The 26,739-nt window shown below is 42.9% G+C and overlaps 1 protein-coding gene across 1 annotated transcript; it reads right to left on the bottom strand.

Moving 5' to 3' along the window:
- Positions 1-1,457: 1,457 nt before the first annotated feature.
- Positions 1,458-25,618, bottom strand: LOC308402431 (constitutive coactivator of PPAR-gamma-like protein 1 homolog). The gene is made up of 17 exons (XM_080891288.1): positions 24,716-25,618; positions 23,347-23,593; positions 23,180-23,262; positions 21,103-21,231; positions 19,875-19,965; positions 19,057-19,145; positions 18,724-18,974; positions 17,598-17,685; positions 17,284-17,505; positions 16,977-17,148; positions 13,773-14,022; positions 13,529-13,643; positions 12,724-12,933; positions 9,302-9,500; positions 9,051-9,189; positions 8,554-8,650; positions 1,458-2,962 (listed from the first exon to the last, which is right to left on the bottom strand). The coding sequence occupies exons 1-17, from the start codon at positions 25,187-25,189 to the stop codon at positions 2,651-2,653; spliced, it is 3,168 nt and encodes a 1,055-aa protein (XP_080747414.1). The 5' UTR covers positions 25,190-25,618; the 3' UTR covers positions 1,458-2,650.
- Positions 25,619-26,739: the final 1,121 nt, after the last annotated feature.

Below are 26,739 nucleotides of genomic sequence, written 5' to 3'. Positions count from 1 at the left end.
AACTGGGTACCTTGAAGACATTGAGCTGACCATAAACTCCTCTGTTTACCAAGGTGCTTGAGCATCAAATATGAGGCCATCTGTCCAACACCTAAAGCTCAGTTGAAGCTGAGTCATGCAACAATACAGTGATGTCAAGCACAAATCTGCAACAGAATGGCTGGAAAACAAAAGAATCAAGGTGTTGCAGTCACCCAAAGTCAAGAACTGAAATGCTGTGATGGCACCCTAAGAGAGCGGTATATAAATGAATGCCATCAAACGTCAATGAAATGAAGCAAGGTTGTAATGAAGAGTGGGGCAAAATTTCTCAAGAATGATGTGAGAGACTGATAATGGCATACAGAAAATAATTACTTCAAGTTTTTGCTAAAGTGCTTCTACGAGCTATTAAATCACGGGATGTGTACTAAGGTTTTTCCATAGAGTCCAAAGAAAACGTCCTTTTTCTTACAGCTGTTAACGTGAGGGTTCCCGATGGTTAGGGACAAATGCAATCGCATGGCAGGAAGCTGTAAACGGGCCAAACTTCAGTCAGGAGAACAACTGAGATAATCCATCCACAATACGAGGTTAGTTATTAATGTACTGCTGCATGTGCTGGGCTGTAGTTACATCGTGAGGTTTTAAAAACTGAGCTTTAAAACATGCTGCAGATGAATAGTGATGATAGAAACCGAGAGAGGCCGACAGTGATCACTGACTTTTTTTAGGGGCTTGTTCAGATTAAATAGAAGAAGATATAAAGTATTAACACATGTTAAAAACACAACAGCCTTAATACATGCAGAGTAGTTTGGACCTGGAAACAGGGTTCATCAGGTCATCACTTAAAGACTGGATGACAACTTTGTTTGACACAGAGCTGTGTGGGAGAGGACCACAGTTTGTGGTCTCTTCTCTTTCACCCAACAAGTAGTTACAGCATACGGCTGCACCTCCCCAGGTGTAGTTCTGACAGAGGTTTCTTCCTGTTAAAAGGGAGTTCTTCCTCCCCACAGTTGCCAGGTGCTCGCTCTCTGTTCAGTCTCTAATATTATGGGCATTTTTGGATCACATGGTAAATACACTGAATTTATTATCTGACACTTTGGACATGCTTAATATGATCATCCACTCCTGGACAGTTTATGTATGATAGATAATAAGGTAAAGTACAATAGGCAGCTTCATCCTGGGCATCATCCATTCTCCCTGGGGTACCCAGCTCTCTTCCCTCCTATGATGTTGGGAGGTGGGGGAGTAAAAAGTGTGATATTGCACTGCTATTCTTGTGCCAGTAGCTTGCTAGCTTTTGCAGTGTATCTGCTTAGCCTCGCGGAAGACAGGCAATGGGTGTAGGTGCAGAATCTTTCTTTTGACTGTCACTTGGATATAAAAAAATAAAAATTTGTGTAAACTTAGCAGCCCACCACAGTGTTATGACTACATGTCCCAGTGTTAAGAGAGATCAATAAACCACCAACAGTGTGTACTAAAAGAATATAGTTTTATTAAGCATTGTAGCTAAGTTGCCTTCAAGTACACCACACCAAAATCCACGAACATTCAACCAAACCCATCAGCAGTTCATTCTTTTACAATCCAAGAGTTAGGCGGAAACTCTGATCAACTTACACAGAAGGTAACCCATTTAGCTCTTGCGAGGGGGACAGGGGTAGGAGATTACACCATCTCTCCAATCACTAGAGATAGATGAAAAGCTTTGGCAGTATTAAGTGAAAACATGAAATGATGATTCTGGTGAAGAGGAATTACAAGTGTATAAATAACACTAAAGGAAATCTCCCTAATGATTACTGGTTAATGGCTAAAGTTTTGATTTAAAGGTGGAGCCTTTTAGCTACACAAAGGGTGAGTTTCATTTTTTTGACTAAAACAGGAAACAGTAACAGAACAATATAGCATGAATACACTACTCCAAAGTGGCTAAATAACCTTTTTTTAATGCAACAGAGGTCAATATCACAAGAAGATTCCAGGTTAGAACAACTACTTTTTGGGACTTTTGTTGGTATTAGATGTTTCATTAATTTGTAATTGGGCACCGGGAAGAATGGAAGAAAAAGGACAGCATGCATAATAACTACACACTGGTTAGACTGCGAACCATGCAGAAGATTTCTATCAAAGTGGCAACACTACAGCTCTACAGCTTTGAGTACAGCTCAAAACCCCAATTCAAGCTGTTTCGCGAGCTGTTTCTCGAGGCGTTACTTACAGTTAAATAAGCGAAACAGCGTGGAGCTCACGTCTAGTGAGGGACAGAGCTGTTTAACCACGAACACAACTCAAAGTGGTGATGGAAGCACAAGATTATGCCTCACTTGTTTCACTGAGCGGTTACAATGACAACACAAAATCCATACCTGCACACGGTAAGTACTAGAAGCAGGTCAAACACAGATCAACTCATATTTTCAAATTAAAGCGTCTTCAAGCAGTAACCTTCTGATTTGAAGTGACAAGGGAGTGAGTGACTCCAGGTTACCGGTGTTAGGATCTCGTGTGTTTAGAGAGAGGGATCCGAATTACATCTCGTTTCTTTGTTTGAAAAGAAAAAAGTACAATGAATGTAAGCTTTCCATATTTCCTCGTGTTCCTAACCTTGCTCCATGTTTCATCCTTCACCCTCTCTAGAAAAATAGGTTTAATCTTCTGTTGAGACAATGACCTCTAGACCTTCATCTCTATGGCAGCCACTGTCTACATTTAGTGCATTTAAGTGAGGATTAGTATTGCACGTCTTGGAGTCACTGCTAAAGGCACTTTCAGGTTGGATGAGAGCCCCACATTCCTCTCTCTCTCCGTTCAGCTGCTCTGGCTCCTTGTCCTCCACACCGTTCTCCATGGCTAAGCTCTCACCGTGCTGTGCAGGTTTCTTTTCCTCCTGCTTGGGCTTCTTTTGGTCCTTCACTAGGTTGTTTCCAGATGTTTGAGCAGGCTTGTAAGCAGGCTTGCTCTGGTAGACAGACAGAAAAAATGACGGTGAGGGTTCTTCAAAGAAATCCTGAGAATGCAGACTTTTTTCTATTTATTGCCATTTGGACACGGTGCCTATGCAACATGTCCAAAAGGCAAAGCTCTAAACAGGTGAAGTGTAGGGATAAAATGCATGGATTACACGCCATCTCAAAGGTGACACTGTCTGTTACTTAAACTAGTTATGCTAGAAGAGAAAGCTCAGCAGCATGCAGTTGTGTAGCTTGCCTAAAATATAGCAAAGCTCGAAAGGGAACACGATTGGCTACAGTGACTTAAAATCTTTTCGGAAAAAAGATCAAAGAACCCATTTGGTTCTTTGATCTTTAGACTCTTATAGACTACATAGATAGAAATAACTGAGGGACATAATTTGCTTCAAAAGTGAAGTCACCCCTGTTTATTTACTGTATTTTGCCTAATGTGTTGTCAATGATGCACATTGACACTTGTGAAATGAAGCAAGCTGTTAAGTTTTGCACAGTCCAATGGCTCTAACCACGTGTAACATCTCCATATTGAGAAAGGTTTAAACACTATAAAACTGCTTTCAAATAGATTAAGCAAGTAGAGCCTGTGGTGTGATGGTCATCAGTTATAATATGATATTTTTAAAAAGCTGTAGATTTCTGAGTTTGGTAGGTTAAAAAAAATCTCACCATTGTTGTTTATACTACATTTATATAGTGCCTGTTCACATCAATGGTCATCTAAAGAAGAGCCTGTAATATTAAGAGAGGGAGAGAGCCCCAGCAATCTAATGATCACTTGCACATGGCAAAGGGCTGGGCCATATCATACCGTTCACGGTAACACCGGTGTAATGTTGGGCAACGAAAATGAAATATCGCGACAGAATATGAGTAAAACGCGCATGCGCAGTGCCTTTGTTTTCATATGCACATGGCGGAAAAAGCATGGCGGCGAATGAGGAGGGCGAAAGCGGATCGTTGAATGAAACGGATGAACCAGAATTGGTTTGTAAAAATGCTGCAGCTTCAGTGGTGTGGAACTGGTTTAGCTTTCGCCCGTCAGATACACAACAAAGCAGTATTTTTGGTAGCGCATGCTAGCGGGCCGTCGTTATTACCAAGTTTTTTGGAAAATACGTCACACTTAAAATTAATCCTTTGATTTTTCTGAAAATCGACAGAGCCCCTTATAATCCAATGGCCTTATGTATGAATTCTGGTTGTTTACTGACCTCGAAACGATTTTATGTACACGGCGCTCGAAAATCTGTCACGTTTTAGTACAACTTTGCTAAGCTACGAAGCCGCACCGCTTGATGGATTGTCGGAGCATTACAGCTATCGTAGGCAGCCTCGCGGAGTGATACGTACTGTGCTTCAACATAATGTTACCGTATTGTGTGTGTATAACCTCTTTTCAAGTTTTGTGGATATTAAACATGGTTATGCTGAGGATGTGTCGGCCAGTTTCCACTTGGTTAAACTGTCAGCAAGGAATTTGCATTTGCACTGTTAAATTTTTATATAACTTTAATGCACATAAAAACAGCTGCTTGTTTAAGTGAAAATACATTGATTTATTTTTTTTGCACTAATAAAGTTGTGGAGTTGTAAAGTCTTTTGTCTCGTGTCAATTATATCGTCAGTTATATCGTTATCGCAAGTTTTCAAATGTATATCGTGATAAATATTTTTGGTGATATCGCCCTGCTCTAGTGGGGAGGAAGAACTCACTTTTAACAGAAAGTGGTCTCTAACAGAACTAGACCGCAGACAAACAGCCATCTGCCACGGCTGGAGAGAGAAATATGGAGGGACCGAGCGAGGTGAAGAAGATCGATTTTGGAGACAGTGGCACTGACAAAGACACAGGAGGCTAAGCTGAAGACAGCATGGAGACAAAGTTAGAGGCAAGGCTGAGATGGCTTAGACATGAACAGGGACAGTGAATGTACTGGACAAAGGAGACCTCAGAGAAGAGTTATGGATGCAGTGAAGGAGGACATACAGCGTGGTGTGACAGGAGCAGAACGATAAGGACAGGCTGAAGCAGGTGATCCGCTATGGCGCCCCCTAAAGGGAGCCGCCAAAAGAGAGACCAACAGCAAAACGCAAACTATAAGATAGAGAAGATATCTAAAAGAAATCAACAGGTTTTGTGAGTACTTGGACTACATGCATAAAATTCAACACCAGAAGTGCTGAAAACAGAGTTGTGGGTCTTCAGAAGATTGTCATTTTATATCAGCATTTTTCTACTCTTTACTCAGAAAATATCAGACAGAAAATATCACTCTCATTGTTTCTTTTAGATGATAACAGTCAAATACAGCCATTTTTATACTGGTAGAAATGATGATAGTAGATGTTAGATGCAACCAGTCAAAGACCCAGAAGGCACTGTGCACTGTGATGACCTTCATAGGTCAGAAAATGTCGGAAACATTTAGAAACACAGAAACAATGAAAATAACTTGTGTGTTTTCAATGGTGTGATACAGTAGAAGAGGATATTTAGAGCTTATTAAGGCCCACATGTTACAAAAGTCCATTGAAAATCATGTGCAGCACAGAAAAATGCATTTGTGGGTTGGAAGTCCTGCCAACAAACAAAAGGACTCAAGAGTTATTTAGAAGTTAATTAGCAGCAAAAGGAAGCCCAGAGACATGCAGGGAGCCTGTTTAGTTCCCTCTCATGTTCCCATGCTGAAAGCTCACACAATGGTTGTGTTCTGGTTTTGCACCGTAATTAAACAGTGGAAAAACCAACAGCTGCATCGAGAGTTTTGTGAGGTACCTTCCTGGGAAAGCAAACTACAGGCTGAGCTTCAATTTAGGAATTATTCGTTTCTCTGGTACCAAAATCCACGTGTGACAAACACTGAGAATTTCAGACACTGATGATCATCTTGAAGATTAAAGCTTCAAATGGTCGATGATGGTCAATAACCAATGATGGCAAAAGTACAGTCACTATTGCTTTGGTCAGTATTTTAAACTAGATCAACACAATTACTTATTAATATAAGCATTCAGGTTTCAAACTCATAAACAAGCTTTTACACTGGACTGTAGTGCAGTGTGTCCTTCAAAAAGATGAGAAAACTGAAAGCAGACAGAGATCTAGCAGTGGCCTGACAGATACATCCGGCACTAATTCATAAATAACACATTCATCTGTTGTTCTTAAAGAAAACAGAACGAAATGCTGGGATTTGCCACACAAGAGCTGGACTGAAGATGTGGCAACAGGTCTGATAGAGCGATGAATGAAATGTGAAATTTGGCCTCAAATCGCTGCCTGTATGTATGGAGGTCAGTGGGGTACAGTTAGGTCCATACATATTTGGACAGACATTGTGGTTCTGTACATTACCACAATGATGAAGTGCTGACCTTCAGCTTTAATTCAGTGGGTTGAACAAAAAGAACACAATCTCTTCATTTCAGGGGCTCAAAAGCAACAGGACAGATTGAATAACTGAAAATAAAAAGTTCATTTCTAACACTTGTATGAAAACTCTTTGCTGGCAATGACAGCCTGAGGTCTTGAACTCATGGATGAACTCAGATGTTGGGCTTCTTCCTTTTTAATGCTAGTAAACACTAGTGTGCCAGTGCCGCTCACAGCCATCACACTGCCTCTGTGCCATGCTTTGGATCATGAGCTGCACACCTTCTCCACACTTTTGCTTTTTTTTCTTCAACTCCTGGCCTTTTATCTGCTTAACTGATAATGACATAACAAAGGAAATGCCCACCCCTGTCCGTGAAATAGCACTTTGAGTAAACTGTCCAATTACATTTGGTCCCTTTAAAAAGAGGGTGGCACATGTTAAGTAGTAGGGCTGGGCCATATTATACCGTTCACGGTAATACCGGTATAATGTTAGGCAACGATAGGAAAATGAAATATCGCGATAGAATGGGAGTAAAACGCGCATGCGCAGTGCCTTTGTTTTCATACGCACATGGCCGATTGTTGAGTGAAACAGATGAACCAGAATTGGTTTGTAAAAATGGTGCAACTTCAGTGATGTGGAACTGGTTTGGTGTTTGTCCGTCAGATACACAACAAAGCACATTTTTTTGCAGAACATGCAAGCGGCCGTCGTTATTGTCGTATTTGTCGGACTAAGATGCTCTTAAATCTGGGAGTAATCTGGGTCCTAAACTCCGTATACTTCAGGTCAAACAACACTGCAGCATCACTTAGAGTTAAAAACTGTCTAAATTCTTTCATCTTTAATAAAACGATCAGCATTGCTGCTTTACCAGGTGTAACTATAAAGTTTAACTTCCAGGCATCCATGAAAACAAAATTTATTACATTTAACGGAGTTAGAAGTTAGCAGGAAGCTAGCGGAAGTTAGCTCGCTAGTTTCGCTAGTTACCTAAGCATGATATAGCATGTTCTGACTGAGAGATTTCTGAAAAAATTCAAACGTACAGCTCTGCTATCACTTCCAACATAAATGAAGACAGGAAACTAAACAGCAGTGACGTTTGTAGGGTTACTGAAGTTGGGCTAGCTGGTATATAATGATGTGCTACGTGATCGCTAGCGACACAGCTATGTTAGCATAACATAAACAGTGAAGCTGGAGGACGAACACTAACACTTTTCCACTTATAAAAGTTAACGTGAAGGTTCTTCATGGTTAGAGACAAATGCAATCGCATGGCAGGATGCTGTAAACGGACCAAACTTCAGTCAGGAGAACAACTGAGATAATCCATCCACAATACAAGGTTAGTCATTAATATACTGCAACAACATGGGAATAGAGCAGCTGCCAGAGAATTCAACATTAATGAATCAATGGTACAGAAGTGGAGGAAGCAAGAAGAATGAGTTTAATAAAGTTTGATTTATCTGACTGCTTTGTTTCGCTTAATGTGCCTTATAATCCCGTGCACCTTATGGTCCGAAAAATGCGTACTGCACACTGCAGTTTAATGTTGCAAAGCACCTCTTTTTAACTTCAGTGGATATTATACATGGTTATGCTCAGGATATGTCAGCCCATTTCTACTGGAAATGCCTTTTGGTTAAACTTTCAGCAAGGAATTAGCATTTGCACTGTTACATTTTTATAAAGCTTTAATGTACATAAAAACCAGCTTCTTGTTTAAGTGAAAATAAATGGAAGGTTGTCTTTTTGCGCTAGTAATGTTGTGGAGTTGTATTTTGTCTCGCATCAATTATATCGTCGGTTATATTGTTATCGCAAATTTTCAAATATATATCGTGATAAATATTTTTGGCCATATCGCCCTGCTCTATTAAGTAGCTGAAACTCCTAAACCCTTCATCCAGTTTGAATGTGGATCCCCTCAAATGAAAGCTGAGAGTCTGCACATTGTGTCCATAGTATATCTGGAACATGTTTCAGTAAACAGGTAAAAAAACTAAACTTGTGTCAGTGTCCAATATATATGGACCTAACTGCACAACAGTTAGTGTTTATCTGTTGTGCTGGGGATCCTGTCTGCATCGATGGAATTAGAAATCCAGAGCAGTGTTATTGTTTCTTTCATAGATAATGTTTTTTTCTGCACAGTCCCTCCAAATAAAATGAAATCATGACTGACTTACCAGGTACGTTCCCTGGCTCTTGAAGGTTCGGGCGTGGTACCGTCCTCCCCGACCAAACGTCCTTATGAGCGGTGTAGAAATCACGCCTCTTGGACGACTGCAAGAAGCAGACAGATTTCCACTGTAGATTCATTTTAATCTGCTGTTTTTGCCACATTTTGAATCTCTACATGAAAAACAAGTAGTTTTTACATGAGCTTATAGACAGGAAGGCTTAGACCATACATCAGGACCAGTCATAAAGTGTATTACAAAGAAACCTGATCGTTTTACACAAAGTTCAGATCCGAAAAGTCTAGAAAAATGTGTGAGTTCATGCATCGAGCCGTATTACTTCACTATGGGCGCGATATGCTGATGTGAATGACACTGTCTCATTTTCTACAGTGGTAAAAAGAAGAAAGTGGTGTTTTCTTAGTTTGCTCGTGTAACGTAAATGATGGAAAAGTCTGTTCTCAAAGTAATATGAGCGAGACGTTCGATCTTTCTGCTGTTACCCTCTGTTTGGTCCACCGACAGACACCACCTGCAGAGGGATGCCTCCTCTTCCTCGGCTGCGTCGTGTACCAGACCACTGACCCACCACAGTGCCGGCGATCTCCAGCTTCCCACCTTGTGTTTGGACTGCTTCCAATCCTTACAGAAACAGCGAGAAGTTGGCATCAAATGTTAAGACCACACTTTGTTTCTGAAGACTTGTGAGAAATGACCTTAATCTGGGCTACATGTTTTAAAGAGCAGAACTCACCGGGCACCCCCCAGCCTCTCCCTGCAGGAGGCGTCATTGGAGGCGGGTTGTAGAAATAACCAGTGGGAGGGTAGAAAGGCATCCTGTGAGGAGGCAGAGGTGGCGGTGGGGGGAAAGGAGGCAGATGAGGTGGCCGAGCAAAGTTGAGGCCTTCCAGGATACTCTGACGCATCTTTTCCACCCTGGCCGCCAGCTCAGCCTGAAGAGAGAGATATCACACAAGCACTGGCTTAACATAGAGAGCTCTTTTTGTCTGTGCAGTCATCAGCCTCTTGAATCAGCAGCTATAAAATCAATATCACACTGCTGTCAGTTAAACACAGTGCCTCCCTTTAACAGCTTCATTAGATCAGCTGCGGTGCTCGCCGTCTGACAAGAAAATGTTCAGTGTCTGATTAAATCACGGTAAAATGAAACTGGCCTTTTCATGAGATCTGGGACAACAGGTGCTCAACAGTAGTTTCAACAAAACAACAGGAACAGCCTTAAAATTTTTAAGAATGCGTTAAACTAAATGTGCAGTTTTAAAGATTAATGATATGTGTGCAGACTACCTTCAATCTCAGGCATCTTCAGTCAGTTCCCTATTTTCAGGCACTCAGTAGACGACCCCCACACTCTAAAGCTGCTGTGTTGTGGTGACTGTCGAGGCCGTTTGAGTGCAGTGAACTCATCATCATGTTCAAGAAACCAGTTTGGAATTATAGGAGCTTACGCTGCTCGAAGGAGCCATCAAAGATACGTACACTATGGTCATAAAGGGATGAACGTAGTCAGCAACAATACTCAGGCTGGCCGCGATATTTAAATGATGCTGAACATATGTCCACACACCACCAGCAGCTGCCTCAACTGCTAATACAGGCAGGATGGATCCATGCTTTCATGCTGCTAACACCAAATACTGATTTTAGCATCCAAAATGTCACAACAGACATCGAGGCTCAAACCAGGCAAAAGCTGCTCAATCTTCTCATCCAATTTTTATGAGCCAGTGAAAACTGGAGCCTCAGTTTTCTGTTGTTAGCTGATAGAAGTGAACCAGTGTGGTTCTCTGTCTCTGCAGTGCATCTGCTTCGAGATTTGTGCGTTCTCCTGCAGACCTCGTCTGTGACAAGTGCTTATTGAAAACATTTCCCTTTAGCTTTTAGCCTTCTAGTCATTCTCCTCTAACCACAGACATAAATAAGGCTTTTTCATCAAGAGAACTTTTTTGGACCAGTCTCCGTGAAACCTAGAGATAGTTTTCAGAAACTTCCCACACAACTAAGACCAGCCTGGAACTGATAACCCTGTCCTGTTTGAAGTCACTTAAAACAATTTTGTTTCTCATTCTGAGTAGTTACATATATCGCTACATATGTAGCTACTCTTCTGAGTAGCTACTGCTTTGCTGAAGAGACCCTGCCCTCTATGGTCAGTTTAAGGAACTTCATCACCAGTGTGGAAATCACGCTTCCTTTCTCAGACACATTTCAGAGCTAATAAAATACAGCAGAATGCTTTTCTAGGCAAGATGCTGGAATATTGTTAGCTGTTCTTTGCCGTTGTTTAATAGCAGGTTGTACCCATTTTTTACACTCCTTCATTTCCAGTTGTGGTCAGACGTTTACATACACTCGTGGCATGAATGTTACAGCAATTTTAATGATTCTTTTGAACTGTTCTGTTTCCAGGGTGGAACAACTGTACAGCACACATCTTTAATGATTAAAATGCAAAGGTTTGAATTGATTATATATACAGACCTTCACAATAATATCCAGTTAAATACCCAATACCAAGTTGTACCTTATCCAGGTGCTTTTGTTACCAACAAGCTAAAACTGTATGATGTTTGATGTGTGTCCTGTTAGAACAACCAATCGTGTCCATGTTAACACAGTTTCCCAAGCGTTCTCGGGTGTGAAAGCCTCATCCTTACTCTTCTAAATGTAAAGCTGGGGATTCTTTCTCGGTCTGTATCCTCTCAGTCCATGGCAACGTAACACTCACCGTGGACACGCCTTGGTGGGTTGTTCCTGAAAATCCTAACCAATTTTCTCTCATCTGAGGATCACAGTTTAGGCCTTCTTCTTTGGCATAATGGTGACAACTTTAAATAACTTGTACTTACATACGACTGTTTTTTTTAACTGGCACTGAGAAACCTTTCTACAATTCTCCTTTTAGCTCTTCGCTGAGCTCCTTGGCCTTCCCCACTGTTCTGAGTACTGCTCCATCTAATGAATGCTGTCAAACAAACCCTATTTATGCTGGCTAAGAGAAACAACCTGTTGTAGTCGATCATAATCACTAACGAGAAGTTAATAGGCCTTGGCCTTCTCTCTTATTAAAACAGTGAGCAAATGTAAATATCTGAGCTTTTCTTTATATTTTTGACCCTGTGTGGATTACAGAAAATTCTAAATTGTGCACCTTTTTTAAAGTCATTAAAGCAGCTATGCAATTATTCCACCCTGGAGAGAGAACAGTTCAAAGAAATCATTAAAGCCCCAAATTGCTCACGATGAGTTAATGCAAACCATAACTGTAAGTCTTTTAATCATTTTTACATGTAAGTAGGTCCATGGATGGATGGATGGATGGCTCCGCACACACACCACAGTCAGTTGTTGGACTGAAGATGCTCAGCTGGAAAACTAGAACATATTGCCCAACTCTAATGTGAGCATGAAGGTAAATAACCAATAGCAGCACTCGGGGACGCATATACTTATCCCTCTGGGTTTGTTCAAAATCACGACCCTTTCAGTTTGTTTGAGGCCAAAAGTGTCCACCGACAGATTAGGTCTGTAAGTTTTATCATTTTTATGTTTTGTTGCCATTTTTTCTGCATAAAGCTTTTAACTAACTTTAGTTTTTTTCATAAATATAAAATAGTTATTACTTTTCACATTTTTAACCCTTTAAACACCAGTTTGTTTGTCCACTGCACTAGCTGGAAGACAACATCACATCTTGCAATTTTCTATAATTGCATTGCTACTGGAATTTCTTGTATTATTAATAGTAGAGTCTGGGGCATGTAATTGATTCACATCAACATTGATTATAATGCATTGTTATTTTTGTGCAGGGAGAGCAAAAACATAAAAACTCCCTCTCAGCTTGTTCATGGCCACAAATGGCCACCATAGAGCCCAGAGGGTTGAGTTTTGGGCAAATGGTATTCTGTTTATATATGTTTTGAACCCCATACAGGACACAGTTTAGGGTTTGTTTTGTTCAACTGTTTGATTCCCTGAATGTCTACAGCACAGGTTTGAGAGTGTAAAGTTAGCATCACTCATTAAGCTACAACAACAATATTAATGGCAAATACAGCAGGCTCAAATACACTAGAAGCATGAGAAAACCCTATCCCAACCTTGATACTGGAGCGTATTTTGCTGACGTGAGACTGGTGCGGCTGAATCTACCTGACCGTCACAGAGGTCGATGAGCTGGGCCTTCTCCCTGCTGGCCCTGACGAGTTTATTCTGAAGCAGCTTGCCATCAAAGTACATCCACGGGCAGCAGTGCTCCCAGGGAATCGGCTGCCCGCATGAGTCATTGGCGAACAGAGCCATGTCCACGCCGCTCATGAACAGAGCAGCCAGCTGGACTCCCCTAGGGTCCAGGTTGTCAATCTGTGGAAGCAAAATATGAAAAACTTCTAAAATGCTGAAATGAAAATAAAAAACTAGCAACCCCTAACAGCCCTGCTGACCATTCAGATTGAAACGGGGGAACTGCAAAGCGAAGCACAGAGCGGGTGTAAGCAGCCCATTCACACTCAGCTGCTAAAACACAGCGACGAACAAGCTAATTGAGCCAAGACAGAAAGCCAACACACACAACCCAGATGTTCTGACACAGGCTGAGGGGAGCTACACACACAGAGACCACAAAGAGGAAAGCGCACAGCTCGTGTGGATGGTTCAATTAAAAAGGGTCAAATCGATCCAGCTTCTCTTGAATTTATAAACCATCCACACACGTCACTGAAATCCCGCAAAGCTCTACAAATACATCTCTTAACACAAAGCTACAGCTTCAGTAACAACAAGCTCTATAAAACAGTGTTTTGCAGAGCTTGTTTTTAGGAACATGAGGAGTGTCCAGAGAAGAGAAAGAGGTGGAATACAAAGCAAGGGAACGGCTGACTGAGCAGCAGATTATAGCCGAGATATTCCCGGATGCAGTTCTCAGACGCTCCTCATATAATCAAGACTATAAAATCACCTTAAGTTCCTGCAGCTGGTCAGGTTCATAAAGTTTAGGAGAAAGTGCTTGAGCTAGGAAAGCGTCAAGTTCGTAACGACGCAAAATTCTTACTCCTGGCCAATGTAACATAAACCTGAAGCAAAACACAGAAGATTAACAGTGTTACAGAAAGCGGGAACCGATCGAGCCCGTCCTCATCAATCCTCACTCCCTTAAACTTTAGCATCGCACTGCTTCCAGCTGTCAGACTGTGGCTACTCACCGGAGCACACAACACAGCACTAAGAGGGGCGTGGGGACGTTGTCGGGGTTCAGCATGGCCGGGGTGTCAGAGCGCATGCAGGCCAGGAACGCCCTCATCCTGCGGTTCTTGTCCTCCACGGCTTTCCCCAACCACAGCTTCTTGAGGTTGGGACATGTCCACTCCCTAAAGGACAGAGCCTCCACCAGCTCTGGAGTGTGGGGAGATTTGCCTTTGTAGGCAGCCCACTCTTTAACCATGACATGTGTGTCTGCAGGAGGACAAAAAATAGTGAGCGATTCGTACTTTTATAGCATGTAAAAAAAATGTTTAAAAGCCAGCTTTATATCAGTATTAGGGCTCAATAGCTGTTATTTACACGTTGATCATGACTCAAAGGTTCCAGTCAAACCTAAAGACATAACAGGTATCAACAGTGGTTGAACGGACCGAAACCAGAATCGGATGATTTTCACCGATCTTGGCCTAGACCGGTGACGAGTCAATCGCTCAAATCTGATTATATGCTGGTCCCTTTCATGCACAGCGGTCACTCGCACACACTCACAGCCAGATGTGGTTAGCATGTGGCTATGGCTGTAATCGAGTTCTTAACTTTGAATGAAGAAGACACAAAGCTCACCAAAGTAAACCCAAGTCAACAATACGGAATGTAAGCTAGTCTGGGCAGGCAGGTAAAAATAATATTTAGAGTTTTCTGAGGTGAGGAGTTTATTTACAGTGTTCTCTGTGACATGTGAAAGTTAGACCTCCATATTAAACAAACCAACACAACAAAGAAGCAGCACACATCATCTGCTCACCGGAAACAACCTCTGACTGACTCTATGTAGGGCGTCAATTCACAGCTAATTAGTCTAGCCGGTACCAACAGCTCAAACCTGTAAATCTAACGTGTACATATGAAAATCTCATAGCAGTCACTAAACACTCACAGATCATTAACACAGCTAAATGGGTCCCTATAAAAGAAAAATACACATTAAAAGAAACAAAAGAAAACAATTCTACAAGTAGAGCACCCTTCTGCTTGGTTTAGCGCAGTGATGTCAACAATGACCTGCATGGTGGCTCAGAACAAACAAACACAATGCCAAGTGGTCAGCGCTGTTGCCTCACAGACTCCACACAGAAAGGCCGGTCTGTCTGTGTGGAGTCTGTATGTTGTCCCCGTGTTTGTGTGGCTCCTCTCCGGCTTCCTCCCACAGTCCAAAGACGTGCAGTTAGTGGGGTTAGGCTCAGTAGTGATTCTAAATTTCCCATAGGTGTGAATGTGAGTGTGAAAGGTTGTCTGTCTCTCTGCGTTAGCTCTGCGACCTGTCCAGGCTTTACCCTGCCTCTCGCCCCGTGGTAGCTGGGATAGGCTCCAGCCCCGCGCGCCCTGATGTGGATAATTGGAAGAGAATGGATGAACAATATTTATAACAATATAATACTATAATTATGACTTGTACATGCTTTGATATTAACTGCAACATAATGCTAACACAAACAAACCAAGTTTAGTATGTGAAGCTATAGCAAATACGCACATGTATGGTAGAAAAAACAACATGATGGACAGTGTCCCTCGCTGTAACGCTGTTTTGAGGATTTTCTTTTGTGCAATTTTTATTTTTTTTTATTTTATTTTTTTACGGCGCATTGTGTTCTGCGTCCTGATTGGCTGTACAGTACAGAATGCGTTCAGCTTGTCAAATTTACATAAATCTTCGATCCTAGCAGTGTGACTCTGAAGTGCTGCACTGTATGTTTCTAAGTTTTCTCCACAACAAACACAACAATGTCAATGAAACGTTTTGCACTGTCAAAGGCAGCTGCAGTAGCACCCAGAAGGCAGAGGAAGATGCTAACCATCGCACAGAAAGTTGGATTTCTGGACATGTTAAAGGAAGGTAAAGTTACCATAATTTTCAGATTATAAGGCGCATTGAGCGAAACAAAACAGTCAGATAAGTCAAACTTTACTCAGCTCATTCTTCTTGCTTCCTCCACTTCTGTACCATTGATTCGTTTATGTTGAATTCTCTGGCAGCTGCTCTGTTCCCATGTTCTGGACCTCAAACAGGGTTTGATCCTTGGTTTCATTCTACAATACTGGACTGATTTTTCTACGAAGGTTTGAACTTTGAGAGTTTAAACAAGAGAGAAAAGTGTGAAAATGTTCGTGCCTGTCTGAGAAAAGTGTATAAAGTGTGTAGTGACGGGTTTTACAGCCTTAAATCATCTATAATAATTGTAAAAAATAAAGCTGGCTACTTCGCAGATTTCACCTGTCGCTGGTTATTTTTGGAACACGACTCCCACAGTAAACGAAGGACCTCTGTAGTGTGGAAAATGAACTTGTAATGAAATTATAAAAGTGTGACAGCTGCTCACCCACTTTGTCACAGAGAACTACCACAAAATGGTTTGTAGCAACAAACTTAACAAGACACTTGAGCTGCTGACGTTGGATATTCTAAACAAGCTGACCAAGTAAAAGTGTCTGAAGTTGTTTGGAGCTCAGAGCCAGCAGCCTCGGTTTGAACAGTCAGAAAATCTGTTATGAGTTATAGTTCTCAGAAAAAAAATCCAAATCAGAATTAAGAATTGTCCGACACAGTTGCTACTGATGCACCTGTAGATAACAAACTAATGCAACAAAAGAGCTCTCCTTATGGACTACACATACTAGAGTAGCTTTGCATGGTTCAGTTCAAAATACTCTGTCTGATACCAGCACAACCCCACGCATGCCCACACTCAATAGTTGTGGATGAACAAAAAACGTTTCCCCCGTGTGTCCCACAGCAGTTTTGCTCCTTTTGGGCTCCTAGGAGGAATTCTGTGTGCAACCCATACTGTTTGTCTACAAAAACACTCACTGGCCCATGTCTGCCCAACAACAGTTTTACCTCTCAAGGTCCCAGTGACTATTTTCTAAGGGCCCTGGCTGCTGTGGCCCCAAGTGGGCACACCCGCTCGGGGCCTGTGTGGGTTTGCCTTGTGCACACAGCCCCAGTGAGCCCACACGGGCATGTTTGTTGGGACATTTCACACCAGCCTCATTATTTGAAACTTGAAACCAGTACCCCTAAGAAAGAAAAAACAGTGGAAGTGCAGAGCCCTGCTCTCAGTCTTGCTCTAATCTCAAAATCCCCGCCCGTGAGTTTTCACTACAGTGTTAAACAGACATAAAGGAGCTGTTTGATCATAACTCACACTCAGGGAGGCAGTTCTTCCTCATGGCGAGTCTCTCAGCCTTCTTTCTGGCCTCTGACAGGCTGAAGAGCACTCCGTAAACATACTGACGGATAGGTCGAAACAGTTGCACTGCTGAAGGCAGGTCTTTGTTGGCTTCATCTTCAATGGTGACAGACAGCTTAATCTCTCCCTGCAAAGGCACACTGTTAGATCAGTGCTGGACAGTGACAAAGGCCGCTCAACACAGGCACTTCACATTCTACCAACATGCAGAGTTTGTATATGCCAAATACAACACGTCAAAGATAAAAGCAGTCTAGATGACCTTAGTGAGGACGTGGTAGACGTAGGGGTACATCAGGCCCTTCTTGTGTCTGTGCTCGGCAACCCGCAGGACCTCGGGGGCGGGGGCAGGGAGAGGTGGGATGGTAATGTCCATATGGTTCCTGGTGGGCATGGAGAGCAGGGAGGGGATTTGTGCATTCGAGCCTTGGAGATCTCCATCCTGTGACCCCAGGTTCACAGCAGAGGTCCCACACAGGTCAGTCTGAGGACACAAGGGGGTGTGGGGATGTTCAATCAAGTCTATTGTCAGATTCCCCATCAACCAATATGTAGTACTGGTCAAGCTAGACTCACTTTCGCCCCTTCACCTCTCTCTGGTGTGTTGGAAGCGTGAGCAGCATGTCCATTTTTGTGCCACTCTTCAGTGTGCTTGCTCACGTGACTAGAACAGGGAAACAGGTTTGTTGCATTTACAGGTAAGTGTTCAACATTACTGTCTCTTACAGCAATCAGCCACAAGTCAAATAAACTGCCATTCACAATGACTAGAATCTTTTTGGCACAACATCATACTAAGAAACCTTTGACCCTTTACTTTGTCACGTACTACCTGCCTACGCATCATTTCCAACAGAGCGTAGCAGTTCTTGATCTTGGAACCAGTCCAGGGAGGAAACCTGAGCTGGTGACAAAGTCAGAGGCTCAGTGATATGTGCAAAAGGGAGGCTTATGTGTTCTGATCGCATGAAAAAGCTACTGTGTCAAAAACTTGAAATGTGTCTGTTTACTGCAGTTTGTGGCTATTTAACCACAGACCCGACAGAGTGCCCAGAGTCCACTGGCAAAAGAACCCGCAATCGACACATCGATGTCAGAACAGGACTGAGCGACCGAACAATCTGCTCTGGGCTGATGAATCTCAATCGTGTTGTGTTTCTCTGATGGCAGCAGGATTGTTTATAGGAAGAAAGAGCGAGCCAGCCGACACCATCCACCGCTCTGTGGATTATTCTGCTGTGGAATCTTTTGCTTCCATCTATAAAGGTCACAAAACCCAAACATGAGGTCACTCTAACCCCAACTGTATCCCTGACCTTCTAACCCTAAGCCCATTTGCGGATCCAGATGACACCCAGACTGGTAGAGCAGGTTCTTCAAAAGCTGCAAACCAACTCTACCCTGGCTGCTGCTGGTGTCTGTCTTAATGTGATAGCTGTCACCGATGCATGCTCTTTCTATGCTGGGCTCACGCTGCTGTTCTACTGAATTTCTACATATTCACATAAAAGAGCCAAAAGCTGCCAAAAGCAAATTTACTGTATTTCTAGGCCAGGTCCATTGGTCCTGACTGAATAAAGCACAAACTAGCTTACAGCTACCTTCACCTTTGTCCTCTCCCACTGCTGCTGATCTCAAACAGTCAGTGTAGCCGCTGATGAATCGGCACACCATCAGTGAGGACATGCTGAGCTCTACTCACTTGGCAGTTGTGCCAGAGCTCTCATCGTTCTCTGAGGAAGACGACGTGGAGGAGGCATTGAAGAAAGGAGCCTCTATGTGGTTGGGGCTGCCGGCTTGCCTGGGGTTAATGGGAGAGGATCTCTCATAGAGGGGAGTGTGCCTCCCTTCAGGAGAAATGCTGCTGCAGCTCTTTTGCTCTGGGAGAGCTTTCTCAACCGAGTCCACAGACTGGCTGCCCTCCACCACAGCGTCTGTGTGCGAGTGCTGGACCTGAAGGCAGGGGAGACACAGAAGCATCAGGAAAGCTGAGGCAGCTGGAGCACGTTGCCGTGGTACTGGCTGGATTTCTTACCCCGTGTTTGTCAGGCTGCGGCGCCTGTGGAATGGCGAGTAGTTTAGGAGATGGCACTGCAGCTGGCACCCCCGTGTGTTTTGGTCTAACTGTGAAACAAACACAAAACCTCTAGTTCATATGAAAAGTAACTTCTACACTTACAAACGCAGATATTTTATGTGCTTCATCACATCCACACTGAAATTTGATAGTGGTTACTAAGTGGCAAAGAACCGTGTAGGAGCAGTACTGCATTTGAAGAGCTTCAAATAGAACCGAACACAGAGCCAAAGAAAATGCACCTGAGCAGGTGGACTGCAGGCCGTCTATTCTGAGAAGCTCTTTCACTGTTAAAATGATCAAATTTAGTCCAGTGAGTTTTGATACGTCTATCTGAATATGAGTAACAGACTGTATAAAAAGATGGAAAACACTCCTTTATATTTGTTCAGTGCGTTTGACCTGCTGCTTCGGTCAGCAGTGACATGTCCAATCAACTCAGTTTAGTTTTATGCTTTTTAACCTCTAAACTTTGAACACTTTGTGTTAAACTCCCCATAAATAACATTTACAGTTTATACTTTTCAATGTTATCTACTGTACATCCCCCCACAGCAGCGAGTCTCCGAACAGACGGAACCCAAAAGTAGTTTAATGGAAACTTTAAAAAAAAGTATCATTTTGATGTAAACTCAAGTTAAAGCAGAAACTCTGCACGTTAATGTCATAAATGATATATTAAAGTGTTGAGTCTCAGCGCCGCGTCTCGACGGATCAGTGCTGCTGACCCGAACTCCAGAGTTTTCAGTTTATGGTGAGATGAGGCGAAAACCCACCCAACTGTAGAGGTAAATGTTGGGGCTGGTTGGCCACTGAGTAGTACTCCACTGCCTTCTTGAAGCGGAAGATTTTGTCATCAGTGCAAGACTAAAAGAAAAAAATGAGAGAACAGAGTATTTCTGTCTAAAATAAAAAAATCTCCAAATTCACTTTCAAACAAGCAAATTCTTTATTCCTCTTATCCTGATTTTGACCACTTTCTACTAAAACATGCAGTAAAAATAATATACATAGCTTAGGTAACTCAAATGGAATCAATCACTGCACGCTCAATAATGTGTTTAGACCACTTCATCATCTTCCCATTTTCTGAGCATCCCGCTGGATCCTCTGCGACTACATATTTATCGCCACAGCTCAGAGCTCACTCTGATCCCTTATGTGTCGGTGTCACCAAAATAAAGGAGTAAAGGACAGAAACTGGCCATACAACTAGATTTAATACCAAACTGAAGCCATAATGAAGAGAGACCACCTGTCAGAACCTGTTTCATAATCAATTTTCCCAAAGCTTTCTATTGTTTGTGGTGTAGTGTATGCTAAAGGAGGCACGCGCATGCAGTCTACCTGCACATCTGGCAGATCAACAGATTTTATTTAGAGCACGGACGTTCTGCATCTTTAATCAACAGGACTACATCTGAAAACTGTCACATGATCACTTTAGCTGGCTCTAGCTCCATGACCCATTCACGGCTGTTTTTTCTTGCTCAGTCAATTCAAAGTCACAAAGAATCACTTTAACGTGATGTGAACTAGAAAACAGAAGAATGATATTTCTGCCTGGCGGTTCGAGGTTAATGTGACTGCACTGGGAGAACTGCTCATTTATCTCATCTATATCATTTCTTTCCCCCCCCCCCCGAGCACTGGCTGTGTATGAAGAAGGGCGAACTACATGAGGATGGATTTTAAACATATGAAACTGCCACTGCTACCCTTCAGCTTCCAAGCAGATACACCTACGGTAGGAATGTCAAAATCCTGCGTTATTGCATTCACAAGATTTTCAGAAAAGGTGAGTAACAGAACTATAGCTCTGAGGCGAAAATAAGTCAAATGCAGTGTCAAGCATACTGTTTTAGCTGGTCCAACCACTTACTGTGAAGCTAAATCATTTGAATCTGTAAATATCTCACTGTTTGCATTACCAAGGGTAGAGGGGATGACAGGGTGGAGCAAAACATTCAAACTTTGTTCAAAGGGCTTTTGGAAAGTTCATACCTGTGAATTCTTGAAGATGTCCTTGCCAATGGTCTCCAGGTCAGTGATGTCGGGGATGCTGCGGACATAGTCGGCCACGGCCTTGATTACAACATCACAGGGAGGAAGCACGAGCTGATGGGCACGCACCTGTGAAAGACAGATTGTCCTGAACGCAGCCAAAGCTTATATAACCCTTCACTGCATAAGAGGGAAGGTTACGAATCAACAAGCACAAATGATTTAAGTCAAAAGTAAAAGTGTCTTCTTCCTCTGTAAGTAAAGTGTATCTGAGAAGGATTCAGGCTCAGGGGTGTCTGCTGGTTTGTGAACATGTTCGGATGTGTCTGCAGTATGTCCACATCAAACTGAAATGTCGACTACTGTAACACTCGTGCACAAAAAGCTTAGATTGTGCTTCGTGTTGTGAATCATTCCACCGTAACAGTGTCAAGTGAACTTTGTTCATTAGACTCTCTGGTGCCACGACAATGAACTCACTTAAGCTGGAATTAATGAAAGTGAGGCTGCTTACATTTATGCGGCAAACAAAGAACTTTGCATGTTATCTTTTATCATGTGCACATCCACACACGTCCAAGTGAACTCGCCCATCCGCAGCACCACAAACAGAATCTGAGTCTTGTGCTGTCAACTTGAGAGCATTTTGACAGCTTCATCACTACATGAAAGAGAAGACTGCTATTTTGAGCAAAGAGGTTTTGTCCGTGTCAAACTGTGCATGGACTGAAGATCTCCAATCCTGCAAAACATGGCTCTGAAACACTCTGTGGGATCTGGACGGTCATACAGACACCATCAGAATCAATACAACAAACTTTGTGACAGAACAGATATGAAACCCATTAAGCACATGCCTGTTTTGGATGTGAATGCTCTGGATATTTCTACACAGCACTGTGGTTCCTGTGACTTTCATGGACCCGGGTATGAGGTTTATCCGAGGTCATATACGCGAAACGCTGTTTACACGGAAAACAGATGTTTGGGTTCTGCGTGTCCTGTGTACATAATAAATACTAGTATCCTGGTAACTGTGTGATGTTAGTTTAGGCAGGTGTGATATGTTGAGAAACACAAACAAATAGGTAGATGTACCTATAACTATTACCTGAGGGCAGCTGCTGAAACTTGCTGGTACTGATACCAGGATAGCATCATAAAAGGGAGCCTAAGTGTGCTTTTCCTTATGACAGCAGTGATGTTATACAAGGCGAGTGGCTGTGGCTCAGGTGACAGAGCGGGTTGATCACTTAGGCAAGACAGTGAACCCAGAATTGCCTCTGGTGTGAGTGTAAGTGCTAGATATGTATGAATGCGTGTGTGACTGGGTTAATGAGACTTGTAGTAGAAGTTTTAGTTAATTTACCATTAAACATAAAGGTCAGTGTATGTACAATAATCTGAGAGCCAAACGCTCAAATTAAAGCCGACTTACAGGGACGGAGGCTGGACCTGGAGTCCCGTTACCAAATCCAGGTTGAATAAAACCAAAAAAGAACGATTAAAGTTTTTAAATACTCTGATCATGTTTACATGTGCTAACGAAACAACTACATACTTCAAAAACTTTATCATAACCAGGACACGAGTCCATGCAAACACATCTACTGGTCTGAAGTGGGGGTGCGCTCAAATGGGTGATGTCACATAGACGCGAGTACCAATAAAGACGAACTAATAACTGGTGATTAAAATTTGGTCACAAGTGTGACTAGGAGGATGAATGGTTGTCTGTGTGCTGAGCAACGCCCACACTGGAAACACTTCACTCATCTTGAATCGCTCTGAAGCTGCCAGCTGGTCACCTGCAGACATTCCAGGGTCCAGTTGCCTAGGTAACGCCTCTATTTTCTACCAGGTCATATGTCAATCAATGAGATCCTGCGCTGTTGCTGGTAGCTACTTCAGTCTAGGCGTCGCTGGCGCTTGCTACTATATGTTTGAATGCAAAACATGTGCACTTTTCCTTCCCATCAGTCAAGGATGTGCACTGCACGAGCAAACAAATGACCAGTAACCATAATATTTAAGCACAAGGCCGACAGCTCTCGCAGCTCTCAGAGAAAGTCCTTACCTTCAAAGATGCTAAGGGATGCTCTGGACCAAGTAAGCTCCAGTGAAAGGCAGCCAAGTCTTCATCAGGCAGTAAGTGATTCCCTGTTAAAAAGAAAACGTGTATCCGTCAGCCTCACCGGGGCAAACACTTCCACCAACATTACTTGCTCAAACTACAACACTAACCTAAAAGCGATGCAAAAATGACAAAACGATTGGGGCTGAGATCGAGCTGCCGTGCCACTTCGTGCATCAGGTACTGGCTGGTGGTGAGGTTTTTGCCGTTGCGGCTCAGTTTGAGGATGTGGGCGTTGAAGTAGTATGGGATATTGCTCAGGGCGTAATCCGAGTCGTAAGCCACCAGACCATGGAAGCCACTCTTCCTGCATAAGGCTATCACTTCCAGGTGGTGGTCCTCCACACTCTGGACAACCTGAGGAGAGCCACAGACAAGAATTGAGCTAACGCTAAAGCACTCAAAGAATATGCACAGGAAGAAAACTACAGTCGAGGAGCACACTCGTGTGAGCTGTTGGTGAGTGAGCCTTGCTCATAAGTCCCGTATAAGTTTTCACACTGGAGTTCAGTTTTTATTATTTCACTGTTATCATCCTGTGGGCAGACCGAAAATTACAATACGAAACACAACTTGATTACTTTTTGTCATGTTACAGCCTTATAATAAACGTGTACCAGTAGGACTGGAGTCTTCTGTCTGTATTCACTGTTACAGCAGAATCACTGTAACCACTTTCACGTTCACTTTGCTGCCTGCTTTGTGGTCACGCTTGAACAGGCTACTAAAAGAAAGATCCTGTGTATGCCATCTTTATTAGGATTAGTACAAATATATAAACAGTTCAGCCATATTGTCAACACATCACTATCATTGCTCTGAAGAGCCACAGAACATGTTTCTGACCTCAATGACCTGCAGGTCTGTGCCTCAGGTAAAATTAGGGCTTTATTTTTGGTGTGTGTGTTAAAAAGAACACACACTACAAGTCTTAAATGTAAGTGTGAAGTTGTGGCGTACTGCATTAATTTACCAGATTCCAACAAATCGAGCAGCTGTGTGATGGGACTCACAGCTGAGGCGGAGGCAGAGACGCTGTCAGAACTTTCTACTTTATCTCATCAGCTCATCGTTTTATTAACTGAGCAGAAAGTATCTTTACAGTTAGTAGTTTGTTTGTTTTGAGATCATTTAAACCTCAGCCATGAAGTTACGTTCTTCCAGTGAAACAGGGACTTGTTCGTTTATGCCAAACCTGTCTGGACATCTTTTTGTTCACTCTGTTTACTTCTGTCAGATGGGAGGACAAACAGTGACAGAGGGGGGCCAGCATCTGACTCAGACCAGCAACCTGTTGGATACTAGTCAACCACCGCAGTTGCCCACCCTCGCACAGCAGGTTAGAACTTGTCTAAGTGTGGGAACAGCATCCTATCGTGGGTCAGGATGCTGTGGTGACAAGGTGGGCAGCTAGCAGGCTAACTCCGGCTGTGTCCACAGCTCAACAGGCAGACACTGCCGGGCCGAGTTTCCACTCACCCCGACGCGGAACTTGAGGAGAGCAAGTCGGATGCAGTGGGCCATACACACGGGAGGCAGGAACCAGACTTTGGGCGGTGGGGTGCCTTTATTCTGGACGTGGCTGATGATCTGCTGAGCGGTCTGCCTCTCGTTCACCTGCCGCTTGACCCACTCGTGAAGACGGCCTTTCTCCAGGGCGCCATTGAAGCACACCAGGAGCTCAATGTTCCCGTTGAAGCAGGCCTGGGAGAGGGCGGCCAAGTAGCCCAGCATGTGGTTCCACTGGCCCCCGCAGACCCAGTCGGTGTAGAAGCCCCCGTAGAGTCGATGGAGGCAGTTCTCGGCGTCCACCAGCAACCTAAGCGGACTCTGAGGGGGTTTCTGCCGGCCACCTCCAACCAAACTCCCCCGGGCCAACCTCTGGAGGTCCACCGGCACCACAGCGCTGGGACAGTGCTTCTCAATATACTCCAGGAAACCTTGCACACCCATGTCGAGCTTCTCTTAGAAAAGACGGAAACTTAAAAGTGACGGTAAAGAAAGCTGGCTATCATAGGAAAATAAACCGGGGGAGGTTGCAGTGCGCCTCTCCCCCAGTGTGACTGACTGCTAGCTGGAGATATTACCGGAGTTGCTGTAATTACAAATGAAATCAAACACGCCTGCTATTTAAATGTGTCCGCTTTCCGGTGAGTTGTTGTTGTTGTTTGTTGTGTTTATTAATTTGGTTCATGGCTTCAAGATGCCATGTGTCGCTTCACGAAGCCATGACTGCGATCCTTAGTCTGTACCGGAGGAGAGCGAGAGGGAAAGCACGTGACGATATGACGCAAGGCACGTAGGCTCGAGAGGCCCACGTGAGAAGCAAGAGAGTACACTGTCGGTGCTTCGCTGTTTGTTTGTTGTTGTTGTTGTTGTTGTTGTTGTTATTGTTTGCCTGAATTAAAAAAAATAAAATAAAATCAGAAAATTAAAGACCTTTTATACAGAGACTGTATATGAAACATAACTACCGTTAGCTCTGTAGTTTTGTGATCAGATTTGGTCACGAAGTGAAAAATATGGATGTGGAAGGTAGTTCTGTTTTATTTTAAAAAAAAGAAAAAAGATGCGATATCAATCCAAATATATTGATGGCTGTTTTATTTCATGACTCTGTGGCTGTTGCTCCAGACTGCAGTTTGTCTGTTTCATTATCTTGTGACTTTAGCGTAGAGATAGATGTTATGTTAAGGTTACCACTCCAGGTTGTAGATGAGTGTGGCTATTATTTTCTTTTCTTTTTTTTTAGTATAAAAGCTAGAAGCAGTGAGATTGGGAATCAAAATTTCACATTTTTAAAACCTACTGCTGAAGTAGGTTTTAACCTACTGCAGAAGTAAGTACTTCTGTCCCATTAGCTAGAAGCTAGCCTTGAGAACTGTCTGGCAAAGGTTGGATGTGAACTATCTTGGCAAGTTTCACTCTTTGGGTGTAAAAGCGTTCCTTCCTGATTTGTGGAGGGAGGGGGTGAGCGAAGGTGCAAAGTTGAGTCTCTGTACAATGTGCAAAAAATAGTGTTCTTAATAGCAGTTTGGTAGTTTTCTATCTGCTACATGGAAACGTGTTAGAAGTAACAACCGATCTAGAAATGACAGCTATTTCGATATTGTGAAGCTCGCACACAAGAATTTCACTCGCATGTGCTGTACCAATGTATCTGCACATGTGATGTGACAATAAAAAGTGATTTGATTTGATTCAGAGCTCATTATCGACAAGTCCACCACCCTCTCACCAGCTGGTTATAACAATGCATTAATAAATGTGTTAATGAATGATACAACAGGGTTTAATGGCATTGTTTTACGAAGCCTTGTGAGCTACTTGGTTTAACTTAACAGTTAACCCCGAATTTCTCCTTATCTTTCTAGAATGCACAGGTGTTACAGCAAAGGTTTAAAAGAAGCAGAGAACTTGCAGCATTACATGCGTTTAAATGATGTTGCAATGATTCGGAAATGTATAAATGCAGATGTTCACAACATATCCGCTTGGTTAAG

Source organism: Rhamphochromis sp. 'chilingali' (assembly GCF_963969265.1).
Source record: "Rhamphochromis sp. 'chilingali' genome assembly, chromosome: 9".
Taxonomy (NCBI): domain Eukaryota; kingdom Metazoa; phylum Chordata; class Actinopteri; order Cichliformes; family Cichlidae; genus Rhamphochromis; species Rhamphochromis sp. 'chilingali'.
This window is presented reverse-complemented; position numbering and strand designations above follow the sequence as displayed.

What these genes read in the sequence shown, in the direction of transcription:
- LOC308402431 (XM_080891288.1), bottom strand. Translation starts at nt 25,189, where the DNA reads ATGGGTGTGCAAGGTTTCCTGGAGTATATTGAGAAGCACTGTCCCAGC. An exon ending in TCGACCTCTGTGACGGTCAG is followed by an intron (nt 9,501 to 12,723) that starts GTAGATTCAGCC and finishes CTCTCTCTTCAG; the next exon opens with GCTGAGCTGGCGGCCAGGGT. An exon ending in GTCGGTGGACCAAACAGAGG is followed by an intron (nt 8,651 to 9,050) that starts GTAACAGCAGAA and finishes TGCTTCTTGCAG; the next exon opens with TCGTCCAAGAGGCGTGATTT.